General features: G+C 47.9%; 1 protein-coding gene across 3 annotated transcripts in view; it reads right to left on the bottom strand.

Annotated features, from left to right (window-relative positions):
• ZNF827 (zinc finger protein 827) overlaps positions 1 to 9,100 on the bottom strand; it is a 331,734-nt gene extending 322,634 nt beyond the window's left edge. For all 3 annotated transcript variants that reach the window (XM_075348050.1, XM_075348055.1, XM_075348060.1), the window contains exon 1: positions 8,667 to 9,100. In XM_075348050.1, coding sequence (XP_075204165.1) covers positions 8,667 to 8,709 — 43 coding nt within the window. In that variant the 5' untranslated portion in view covers positions 8,710 to 9,100. The remainder of the gene's footprint in view (positions 1 to 8,666) is intronic.
• Between the last annotated feature and the right edge of the window lie 3,545 nt (positions 9,101 to 12,645).

Genomic DNA, 12,645 nt, shown 5'->3' with positions numbered 1-12,645 from the left:
TACAATACAAATAAAGTCACGTGTTCTCTGATCCTGCAGTCACACTCATTTGAAGTTTCCCTTTCTTCTTGCCACCCAAAAATATGGTAGTAAGCAAAAAGTACTGTATATGGAAAGAACTCCGACAAACTGTTGCATTAGGCTATTAACAAAACTCTGATAGCAAAGATGTAAATAATCTTAAACGCTTGCACCACTTCATGACTTCAACATTTGCTACAAGAATATGAGGGCTTGAGTTGGCAGATCAGCCTTAAGGCTATGCGCGCACTAGGCTGTTTTACCCGCGGATTTGCTGCGGAAATTTCTTGAGAAAGGTTTGAAATCTTTCTGCAGACATTTCCCAGCAAAACCTAAGGGAACAAAAAATAGCTGTGCACACGCTGCGGATTTTTCTCAAGAAACTTTCTGGAGAAAATGAGCATGTCCATTATTTTCCGCAGGTACCTGCGGAATACCCCCGGAATTTCACTCCATTCACTGTAATGTAATCGCGAAATTCCGGGGGTATACCGCAGGTAGCAAATGATGTACGGTATACCCCCGGTATAGCCGCAATTTACCTGCTGTAATGTACATCGCTGCCTGCGGTTTTGCAGGAAGTGATGTCATTATGCCAGAAGAGGAAGCGGAGCAGAATAAACACAGACGTCATACTCCCCGGACGCCGCACAGAAGCGCTTCCGTGTGACCTCTAGGTGCCCGTGCAGTCTGTGTCCCGCTGCAGCCCCGCCATTGCACGCACAGCAGTGTCAGTGTCTGCCCGCAGTGTGTCAGTGTCTGCCCGCAGTGTCAGCAGCTTGTCACGCTGCAGCGCAGGCAGACACTGACACTCAGCAGTGCATGCAGCCGCGGGGATGACGGGCGCTGCTGTCAGGAGGTGAGAAGAGATCATTACCTGATGTGACGATCTCCTGCCTTCTGACATCACCGCGGTCACTGCTGTCTATGCCCGTCTCGCGAGCGGCCCGAGACTGTCACTAGCGGTGACGTCACGGGCTCTCGCAATACTGCTGACAACGCGGTGGGCATAGAAGGCAGTGACAGCGCTGATGGCAGGACTGCAGGAGATCGTCACAGCAGGTAATGATCTCATCTATCCTCCTGACAGCAGCGCTCGGCATCCCCTGCAGTGACCTGGGCTATTGATGGTAGCTCAGGTCACTGCATTGCTCTCCCAGCCAATGGGGAACATTCTGTTCTTCATTGAATGGGACAATGACTATGGTATTGATCGCCGTGGGACCCCCCCCCCTTATTGGATTACGCCGGACGTGGAATTGATTGTTCTTTTCAATAAATTGGTGAAAGAGGGAATGTGGGGAGTGTTTTTTCAAATAAAACCCTGACTGGGTTGGTTATGTCAGGTATCTGATAGATGCGTGACATCACAAACCCCAGGGCTTGATGCCAGGTGACATTACACATCTGGCATCAACCCCATATATTACCTCGTTTGCCAACGCACCAGGGCAACGGGATGAGTTGGGGCGAAGCGCCAGGATTGGCACGTCTAATGGATGCGCCACTTCTGGGGCGGCTGCGGCCTGCTATTTTTAGACTGGGGAGTGTCCAATAACAGTGGACCTCCCTAGTCTGAGAATATCAGACCACAGCTGTCCGCTTTACCTTGGCTGGTGATCCAATTTGGGGGGGACCCCACGTTTTTTGCTTTAAATTATTTATTTAATGTAAAATAACAGCGTGGGGTGCCCTCAGTTTTGGATTACCAGCCAAGGTGAAGCTGCCAGCTGTGGTCTGCAGCCGTCTGCTTTACCCTAAGCTGGCTACAAAGGATGGGGGGACCTCACGTGGGTTTTTTAAAATTTATTTTATGGCTAAATACAAGGCTAGGCACCCTTTACTGCCACATGAAAGTCACTAAAGGGTGCCAGGTTAGAATATGCAGGGAGGTAGGACATTATATAGGTCTTTCTCATCTATCTATCTATTCTCTATCCATCTTTCCCTCTATCCATTATCTGTCTATCGATTATCTATCTATTATCTATATTATTTATTGCAGTGGTTACAGCATAAAAAAACCGCAGGGACCAACCTGCGGAAAAACCGCGGCAAAAACGCATGCGTTTTTCCCGCGGATTTGGTGCGTTTTTTTTTACCGCAGGTGCGGTAATCTTCAACTCCCAGAAGTTTCTCAAGAAATTTTCTTGAGAAAAATCACTTTTCTAGTGCGCACATAGCCTAATGCAGCATTTGGATGACCCTACGGTCCGCAGTACTACAAGTACTCTGATATATGCTAAGGAATATTTTTACTCTGCTAAAAACTATTTAATGCAACATAGAGTGTCCACCTTTAGCTGGCGTATACCGAAAATGATGCAGTTAACTCCATCTGCACCATTAGGCCTAAGGCTCCTTTCACATTGCGTTTTACCTTCCGCTCACAGGTCCCGTCGGAGCAACCGCCCATCCCCCACTCTGCAAAGCATGTTCCAGACGCATGCGCCCGACAGGGCCATTCACTGTTAAGGAGCGCACTGCGTTAGCGTGTGCTCTGTTTTGTGCCATTTTTTGCATATATACGTTTCTGCAGACAGACACTCGAACGTAGTGGGGAATGGGGGTGAAGGAAAGGGAAAAACAATTAGGTGGGAAGATGCACTTAAATGTTTGACCCCGCCATGATGCACCGAGCGCCTGTACTTGGCTTGAACAGTCGGACAATGTAAACTTGTTGTCACTTTTGATCTCTCATTGTAAATACACAGAATAAATTACAAAATATCTTTTGTTTGTCTTCAGGTTGGAGCTTGATAGATAGAGGGATACATAGATAGAGGGATAGATAGAGTGATACATAGATAGAGGGATAGATAGAGGGATACATAGATAGAGGGATAGATAGAGGGATAGATAGAGGGATAGATAGAGGGATAGATAGAGGGATAGATAGAGGGATAGATAGAGGGATAGATAGAGGGATAGATAGAGGGATAGATAGAGGGATAGATAGAGGGATAGATAGAGGGATAGATAGAGGGATAGATAGAGGGATACATAGATAGAGGGATAGATAGAGGGATACATAGATAGAGGGATAGATAGAGGGATAGATAGAGGGATAGATAGAGGGATAGATAGAGGGATAGATAGAGGGATAGATAGAGGGATAGATAGAGGGATAGATAGAGGGATAGATAGAGGGATAGATAGAGGGATAGATAGAGGGATAGATAGAGGGATAGATAGAGGGATAGATAGAGGGATACATAGATAGAGGGATACATAGATAGAGGGATACATAGATAGAGGGATACATAGATAGAGGGATACATAGATAGAGGGATACATAGATAGAGGGATACATAGATAGAGGGATACATAGATAGAGGGATACATAGATAGAGGGATACATAGATAGAGGGATACATAGATAGAGGGATACATAGATAGAGGGATACATAGATAGAGGGATAGATAGAGGGATAGAGGGATAGATAGAGGGATAGAGGGATAGATAGATAGAGGGATAGATAGATAGAGGGATAGATAGATAGAGGGATAGAGGGATAGAGGGATAGAGGGATAGAGGGATAGATGGATAGAGGGATAGATGGATAGAGGGATAGATAGATAGAGGGATAGATAGATAGAGGGATAGATAGATAGAGGGATAGATAGATAGAGGGATAGATAGATAGAGGGATAGATAGAGGGATACATAGATAGAGGGATAGATAGAGGGATAGATAGAGGGATAGATAGAGGGATAGATAGAGGGATAGATAGAGGGATAGATAGAGGGATAGATAGAGGGATAGATAGAGGGATAGATAGAGGGATAGATAGAGGGATAGATAGAGGGATAGATAGAGGGATAGATAGAGGGATAGATAGAGGGATAGATAGAGGGATAGATAGAGGGATAGATAGAGGGATACATAGATAGAGGGATACATAGATAGAGGGATACATAGATAGAGGGATACATAGATAGAGGGATACATAGATAGAGGGATACATAGATAGAGGGATACATAGATAGAGGGATACATAGATAGAGGGATACATAGATAGAGGGATACATAGATAGAGGGATACATAGATAGAGGGATACATAGATAGAGGGATACATAGATAGAGGGATAGATAGAGGGATAGAGGGATAGATAGAGGGATAGAGGGATAGATAGAGGGATAGAGGGATAGATAGATAGAGGGATAGATAGATAGAGGGATAGATAGATAGAGGGATAGAGGGATAGAGGGATAGAGGGATAGAGGGATAGATGGATAGAGGGATAGATAGAGGGATAGATAGATAGAGGGATAGATAGATAGAGGGATAGATAGATAGAGGGATAGATAGATAGAGGGATAGATAGATAGAGGGATAGATAGATAGAGGGATAGATAGATAGAGGGATAGATAGATAGAGGGATAGATAGAGGGATAGAGGGATAGATAGAGGGATAGAGGGATAGATAGAGGGATAGAGGGATAGATAGAGGGATAGAGGGATAGATAGAGGGATAGAGGGATAGATAGAGGGATAGAGGGATAGATAGAGGGATAGAGGGATAGATAGAGGGATAGAGGGATAGATAGAGGGATAGAGGGATAGATAGAGGGATAGAGGGATACATAGATAGAGGGATACATAGATAGAGGGATACATAGATAGAGGGATACATAGATAGAGGGATACATAGATAGAGGGATACATAGATAGAGGGATACATAGATAGAGGGATACATAGATAGAGGGATACATAGATAGAGGGATACATAGAGGGATAGATAGAGGGATAGATAGAGGGATAGATAGAGGGATAGATAGAGGGATAGATAGAGGGATAGATAGAGGGATAGATAGAGGGATAGATAGAGGGATAGATAGAGGGATAGAGGGATAGATAGATAGAGGGATAGATAGATAGAGGGATAGATAGATAGAGGGATAGATAGAGGGATAGATAGATAGAGGGATAGATAGATAGAGGGATAGATAGATAGAGGGATAGATAGATAGAGGGATAGATAGATAGAGGGATAGATAGATAGAGGGATAGATAGATAGAGGGATAGATAGATAGAGGGATAGAGGGATAGAGGGATAGAGGGATAGAGGGATAGATGGATAGAGGGATAGATAGATAGAGGGATAGATAGATAGAGGGATAGATAGATAGAGGGATAGATAGATAGAGGGATAGATAGATAGAGGGATAGATAGATAGAGGGATAGATAGACGGTGCACATATCTGCGGGTGGAAAGTTCTCTTTCACTGGACAGACAACATGCTGGACACAAGTCATGTGTAGGTTTCCTCGGATTTGTCGCAATACTCTGCAGACAAAACTTTGCGCTCGTTCTGCGCTCCCTGTGACTGCTCCTGAGACAGGGCGGACGAGGGCTGAGGAGCTGCAGGCCGAGGAGAGGGCTGATTTTGTACATACAGTCAGAGCACAAAGACACGGTGCAGGCCCAGAGTGACTGAGCTAAAATGGAGAATGACTCAGAGCTGGAGGGGAGTAGCTGAGGTCGGGGTCAAGGTCACATGGCTCTGCCACTTCCATATACATCTACTGTTCAGCAGAGGTCGCCTTCCTCCGATCCCTCAATCCTTACATATTTCTGTCTTCAAAGCAAAAACAAAAATAGCAAGACATCTCCACTGTAATTAACCTCTTCAGGGACTGTCTGCAGCACCTGACCAACCTCTGCTGCAGGCCGAGCAATCTGTGCTGGATACAAGGGAGCCCAGGCAATAAGCAGACAAGACCTAGGATGAAGAAATACACAAACTTTCCTTGCGGAATAATAAGGTTATACATTATACACACTATATATGTAGGTTACGTCTGGACATGAGCAGACTGGTGCACATTAACCCTCTGGAGCGAAGCCCTGTGCACTACATATGTATGTGTTCTATGCCAGGTCCTCTAGTGGGCACATCAGGAAACAATATCCTATACAAAGGGGTATTACAAAATGCCAGGCACAGGCCGCCGGAGATCTCATTTGTATTATTATGGTTATATACAGTGCCATCGCTTACACACCAGTAATTCAGGTACAGACAATGTACACAATATGACACTATGTAACAGCTGCAATGGAGCCCCAGATGCCAGTGAGGTTATTAATGCCCACACTGCACGCGCTGACGCTGTGCCAGCCTGCTCCATTCTCCCTGTGGCAGAGACATGCATACATATATTTATGTTATGGATATTGATCGTGATCTGTCTGCAGAGAGCAAATGGCTGCAAATGGAAAGCAACAGCCTGACCCCTCCCTCCCTTCCCCCAACCTTGTGAACTTCAGGTGACCGACTGTGGAAAACACAGACATATACAGGTCCTCAGCTGGCCCATTATTAACCCCTGCCTCCAGATACATGGCACAGACCTGGCAGGCAGGAGTTGTGACCGGCCGGGGTATCACCTGCCAGTCTAAGCCATTCATCCAAACAATGGCAAGGAGTATAAACATAGAAACAATACAGCAGCACCTGGTGTGCACCAAGTACAGGCAGACCTTGGATATAGGAATTGTGAGCTGTATGGTGCCCAGCTGCTGCATATAAACAGATGTATGGTACCTGGGCATAAGACCAGGGGCGGCCCAAGGGTTGAGGGGCCATGTCTACCTCCATAGCAGGTGGCATTATGCATTATGATGAGTTATTGGACTGCAACGGCCCATATATTGTCCTTACACAGGGGCCCAAGAGGTGAGGGGCCATGTCTACCTCCACCACAGGTGGCATTATGATGAGCTGTTGGGCTGAATCAGGCCCATATATTGTTCTTACACAGGGGCCCAGAAGGTAAGAGGGTCATGTCCACCCACAAACCAGGTGGCATTATGCATTATGATGAGTTATTGAACTACAACGGGCCCATATACTGTTCTTACACAGGGGTCCAAGAGGTGAGGGGCTATGTCTACCTCCACAGCAAGTGGCATTATGCATTATGATGAGCTATTGGTCTGCACAGGGAATATATATTGTCCTCACATAGGGGCCCAGAAGGTAAGAGGGTTAGGTCTACTTCCAAAGCAGGTGAAGTTGAGCATTATGATAAATTATTGGGCTGTAAAGGGCCCCTATATTGTCCTCACACAGGGGCCCAAGGGGTGAGGGGCCATGTCTACCTCCACAGCAGGTGGGACTGTGTATTATGATTTATTGGGCTGTAAAGGGCCCCTATATTGTCCTCACACAGGGGCCCAAGGGGTGAGGAGCCAGGTCTACCTCCACAGCAGGTGGGACTGTGTATTATGAGTTATTGGGCTGTAAAGGGCCCCTATATTGTCCTCACACAGGGGCCCAAGGGGTGAGGAGCCAGGTCTACCTCCACAGCAGGTGGGACTGTGTATTATGAGTTATTGGGCTGTAAAGGGCCCCTATATTGTCCTCACACAGGGGCCCAAGGGGTGAGGAGCCAGGTCTACCTCCACAGCAGGTGGGACTGTGTATTATGAGTTATTGGGCTGTAAAGGGCCCCTATATTGTCCTCACACAGGGGCCCAAGGGGTGAGGAGCCAGGTCTACCTCCACAGCAGGTGGGACTGTGTATTATGAGTTATTGGGCTGTAAAGGGCTCCTATATTGTCCTCGCACAGGGGCCTCTTCTGTCTGTGCCCGCCGGTGCATGAGATATTATACAGTACAGTGATAAAGAAGGATTTGTTCCAAGTGATATTACACTGGCCACATTTCCATCAATGGGCATCTGCCACTATTTACATAGGGCATTCAAGGGTCATAGAGGTGACCTAGACTACCCGAAAGGGTGGCACTCAATGGTGCCCGCAGAGCAACACTGACCCCTCCTAGCAGGCATAAAACAGCTCATAGGGCTGGCTGGAATGTGCAGAGTGCCAGTAGGCATAAGACGGCTCATAGGGCTGGCTGGCATGTAGCAGGGTGCCAGTATGCTATCACTTGTGCCCTGATGGCTCAGTGGTGGTCCTCATAAAGCATGGCCCAGATGTGCCCCCTCCATGCCTGGGACACCCCCACCCCACCTGTCATTGCCAAGATGACCTCATACTCCCCAGTGATCCCGGGTCACATACACAGAAGGCTCCCCTGGCACACATTGTCACAGTGCCATTACACATCATGCCCATTATTATTATTATTATCTGCCATCTTTGAGCATTAGAAAAGTTCCAGGCTGTGGACAATGAAGGAATAGGCTGGAAGTAGCAGGAAAAGTTGCAGCAAGGCCAGTGTGTGCCCGGGGCACGGTGAGGTGCCAGGCTGCAGCCCCTGGCAGGGATTCCTATACAGACACCCCTTTTCTCCCTCCTTGCTGGGCCCACCCCTCGGGTTTCTCGCTCGCCCTCCCCCTGCCTCTCCTCCCGGGGCCGCCAGGCTCAGCAGCCGGAGCTGGCCGCAACCTTTACCCGGGGACAGAGCCCTATTGATTGTGCCAGAGCCCAGCAGCAGCCTGGGGAGCAGCATGCCAGGCGGGAGGGTGGCAGAGGGCACGGGGGGAGGAGGGGGTCGCTCCACACACAACACCCACAGACCAGTCTGAATAAAACGATGAAATCCATAGCCAGCACAGGACTGCTGCTCCACAACATGGCTGCCCTGCTCAGCCCGCACACAGCACCTCTGTAACCCTAAACTATGCACACAGCGGGCTGCAGAGCCAGACGGCGGCACTTACGTGAAGGCAGGCGCTTGGGCTGCTCCTGCTTCCTCCTGGGCATTGTGTCCCCTTACAGTGTGGGGTTCTCCGCGTCCATCACATTCTCCTCCTCGGTGCTCAGGAGACGAGAGGATGAGGAGCAGCTCCTGCGGGCTCCGGAGTCAGGGCGCTCGGTCCTTGCACCTGGCTTGTCCTCCCCTTCACCTCCCTCCCCCAGTCGTAATAAATATTCCTCAATGGATGTGATCTATACGTGTGTGGTGTGTATGGAGGGGCGACATGATGCTGAGGAGCCGCGGCTGCCGTGTCTATGGCTGCTCCCTGTGTGTCTTCAAGCCCCTAACACTAGTGCAAGGATCAAAGGGCAGCGGTGGCGGCGGCGGCAGAGCGCACATAGGCGCACACACATGGAGGGCAGCCTCCCAGCCTCAGACATACAGCAGACAAGCTCACAGCCAAGGCTGGGTCACAGTGCAGAGCTGCCCTAGGCTCTCTCCTCCTCCTCCCCTTGCACTTTGCACACCCTGCTCCCCTTCAGCTCCTGTAGGGAGGAGGTAGACATGTGCAGGGACTGCAGTAAAACCCTCCTAAGGGGAATGCTGAGCTCCAGGCTTCATCCCAAACTTCAGCCCAGGCTGCAGATCAGTGTATATAGTGTATACAGCGAGAGGGGTCACCAGGGAGGACAACATGGCTGGGTGATGGGAGCCCTGGTCACTGCAGTGAGATGACAGCATCGCCAGGGTCCTCACATGTCACCATCTTCAGGGAACACCTGTTGGTCGCTTTCTACACAATTGTCTTATTGGCTTTGTTTCTTTATTGATGAGGACATGGACAATGCTCTCTCCCAAAATTGATATCTTATGTTTTGGGCAATTGGGGCACCAAGATATGAACAATTGATAGAACAGGATTTGTCCTACGTGGAAATGATTGTTATTACCACAGAGACTGATTATGATTAATGGTCATCTGTACATGTATGGATGCTTCTAGGCTGGAAAGGGGTCTTCTCTAGACTGGATCCGAGCTGAGCCTTGTGAGGAGTTTATGGGAGCAGATTACTTCCAAAAACCGCGTCCAAAATCCATACAAAAATACGTCTTCATTTCAAATCCACTTTGCTATTCATATTGTTCTGGGTTTTTTTCTGAAGACGTTCTTTAAAATACTTGGTAAGAAAAAATAAGTACAAATAACTTCTTTGAGGCTGATTGCTCCTGGAATCAGATCCATACACGATGAATGAACACTACCATGCTCGGGTTCTTGGCACCCGTAATGAGGAGTTTGATGCTTGGATGGGCGCGAATCGAGTACTCGAGTATAATGGGAGTCAATGAGAAACTCGAACATTTTTCCAGAAGATTTCTACCTTTTAAATTCCTCAGTTACTTGAGTTGCGCCCATCCGAGCGCCCGACGCGCTTAACGAGTATCGAGCATGGTAGTGCTCGCTTATTACTATATGTCAATGTCACAAAGACGCTTTCCAAAAATAAATGCCTCAAAAAAACTTTAAGGCTACTTTCACACATCCGGTTTTTGCTCTGCGGCACAATACGGCGATCTGCAGAAAAACCGCAACGGGGTTTTTTTTGCCGCCGGTTGCGTTTTTTTTTGCATAGACTTACATTAGTGCCGTATTGTGCCGCATGGGCTTGCGTTCGGTCTGGTTTTTGCCGCATGCGGCAGATTTAGCCGATGCCGCGGCCGGATGGAACATTCCCTGGCACGTTTTTTGCTCCGGCAAAAAAACCGCATCGCGCCGCATTCGGCTGCTGCGGCGCATTTTTCAATGCATGCCTATAGACGCCGGATGTGGCGCGATGCGGAAAAAACGTATCCGGCCGCTGCATGCGGTTTCTTCCACTGCACATGCTCAGTAGCATGCCGCAACCGGGAAAAAACGGACGGGCCGGATGTAAAAACTTATGCAAAGGATGCGGTGTTTTCGCCGCATCCGTTGCATAGGTTTCACAGCCGGATTGAGCCGCACTGCTCAAACCGGATGTGTGAAAGTAGCTTAAGGGTACATGCCCACGATCAGTATTTGCAGCGTTTTGGACGCAGCATGCTTCAGCTGCGTTGTACAGTACAAGCATAGTGGATGGATTTCTAGAAATCCTGTGCCCACTGTGCTTCTTTTTCCCGCAGAAAACACTGACCTGCGGTGCATCTTTCCAGACCGCAGCATGTCAATTGTTTGCTGCGGAATCGCATGCATCCTCCGTAGGGAGAACACAAGCGAGAGACCGCAGCGCACTGAACCCTAATCGTGGGCACAGTCAGCTGTGGTCTCCTGCGTTCTCCAATGGAGGAGACATGCGGCCCCCACCGGTCAGGACTCGCTGCATTCTGAACGCAACGAGTCCTGTTCGTGGGCACATACCCTAAGGCTATGTGCACACGAGGTGTTTTTCAGGCGGATTCCGTAGCTGGGTATGAACCTAGTGTACAATAATTGCAAAAACGACATTACAGTGCACATGATCAGCCTTATGTCACTTCTCTTAACCTCTCCAGGATTCAGAAACCAAAGTAACACGTCCATTCTTCGGGCAGCTTTTTCTAGGATACTACTCGACACTATTGTCGCAGATATAGAGAAAAGATGACGGTGGCAGAGCAGCCAAAAAAAATGGCAGCAGGGCTGCCATCAAAGTCGCTTCCAGGAAAAGACCACCCATGTTTTCCTGAAGTGGCTGAAAATATACCCTCATATGGAACACTGAAAAGTAGAAAAAATAGTTTTAATCACTTAATAATGTGTCATTTTAAACCCTTGCTGGCAAAAGGCCAATGCTAGACTCGAAGTGTCAGATGGCTCAATGAATAAAGCATCATAAACATGAAACAATATAATAAATGGGTTATCTGATAAAGAACAAAAAATCAGACATGAATGAGTTTAAAAGTAATCTGTCATCCTTTTGTGGTTTTCTAGTTATTAAAGGGAATCTGTCACCACTTTGACCTATCTAAATTATTAATATGGGCATATAGGTTATAGAATGCTGAAAAAAGTCATACCTGTGCGTCGCATATCAGATACCTTGTTGTTGAAATATCATCTTTTATTACTTTATGTAAATGAGCTCTTCCAGACTATGGGGCGAATGCCGCCTGGAAGATAACTCCACCTCCACCGCTAAATTTAAATAAAAGGGGCATATTCACACTTGCGATTGGAAAATCGGACCGATTCTCATGCTACAAAGTAGTATGAGCTCTGTCTGAGTGTTGATCCATGTGCAATGCAACTGAAATGCGATTCTGTAATTTTTCTCTAGATTGTAGTCCGTGTGCAATCCGTATGTGATCCATTTTTATTCTCAGCAGCTATGTCATCTGCCATTCAGCTCTGCTACATGCCCGCTGCCAGCAGACACAGACAGAGCCGCGTGATCAGAATGAACTCAGATGAACTTCACCCGACTTCATTGTCATCCTGCGGCTCTGTCTGTGTGTCGTGGCTTGATTTTCGGTCACCGGTGAAGGTCTTATCAGTGACCGCAAATCCCCTGAGTGACTGAAGTGATCTGCGTGATCAGCGGTGCCGTCACTGAGGTTACCTGCGGCCACAGCTGAAGTCCTCCACCTGAGATCTGTGGCCGCGGGTAACCTGAGTGACGTCATCGCTGATAGCGCGACTCACTTAAGGCTAGTTTCACACTTGCGTTGAACGGTATCCGTTGCATTGCGTTGTGTAACGGATGCAACGGATGTGTTGCATATAGTGGCACAACGGATGCAACGGATGGTGCAAAACAACGCAATTCGTTTTGATTTTTTTTTTTACAGTTTTACCAGCGGCAGACTATTGTGAACGATCAGCTGATCGCTCCCTGCAGCCGGCCGCCGGGTGATCAGCTGAACGCTCCCAGTAGCCGGCCGCCGGGTGATCAGCTGATCGCTCCCTGCAGCCGGCCGCCGGGTGATCAGCTGATCGCTCCCTGCAGCCGGCCGCCGGGTGATCAGCTGATCGCTCCCTG

The sequence above is a fragment of the Anomaloglossus baeobatrachus genome, chromosome 1 (assembly GCF_048569485.1).
Source record: "Anomaloglossus baeobatrachus isolate aAnoBae1 chromosome 1, aAnoBae1.hap1, whole genome shotgun sequence".
Lineage (NCBI taxonomy): Eukaryota > Metazoa > Chordata > Amphibia > Anura > Aromobatidae > Anomaloglossus > Anomaloglossus baeobatrachus.
The sequence above is the reverse complement of the archived record's forward strand: the minus strand, read 5'-3'. Positions and strand labels throughout refer to the sequence as shown.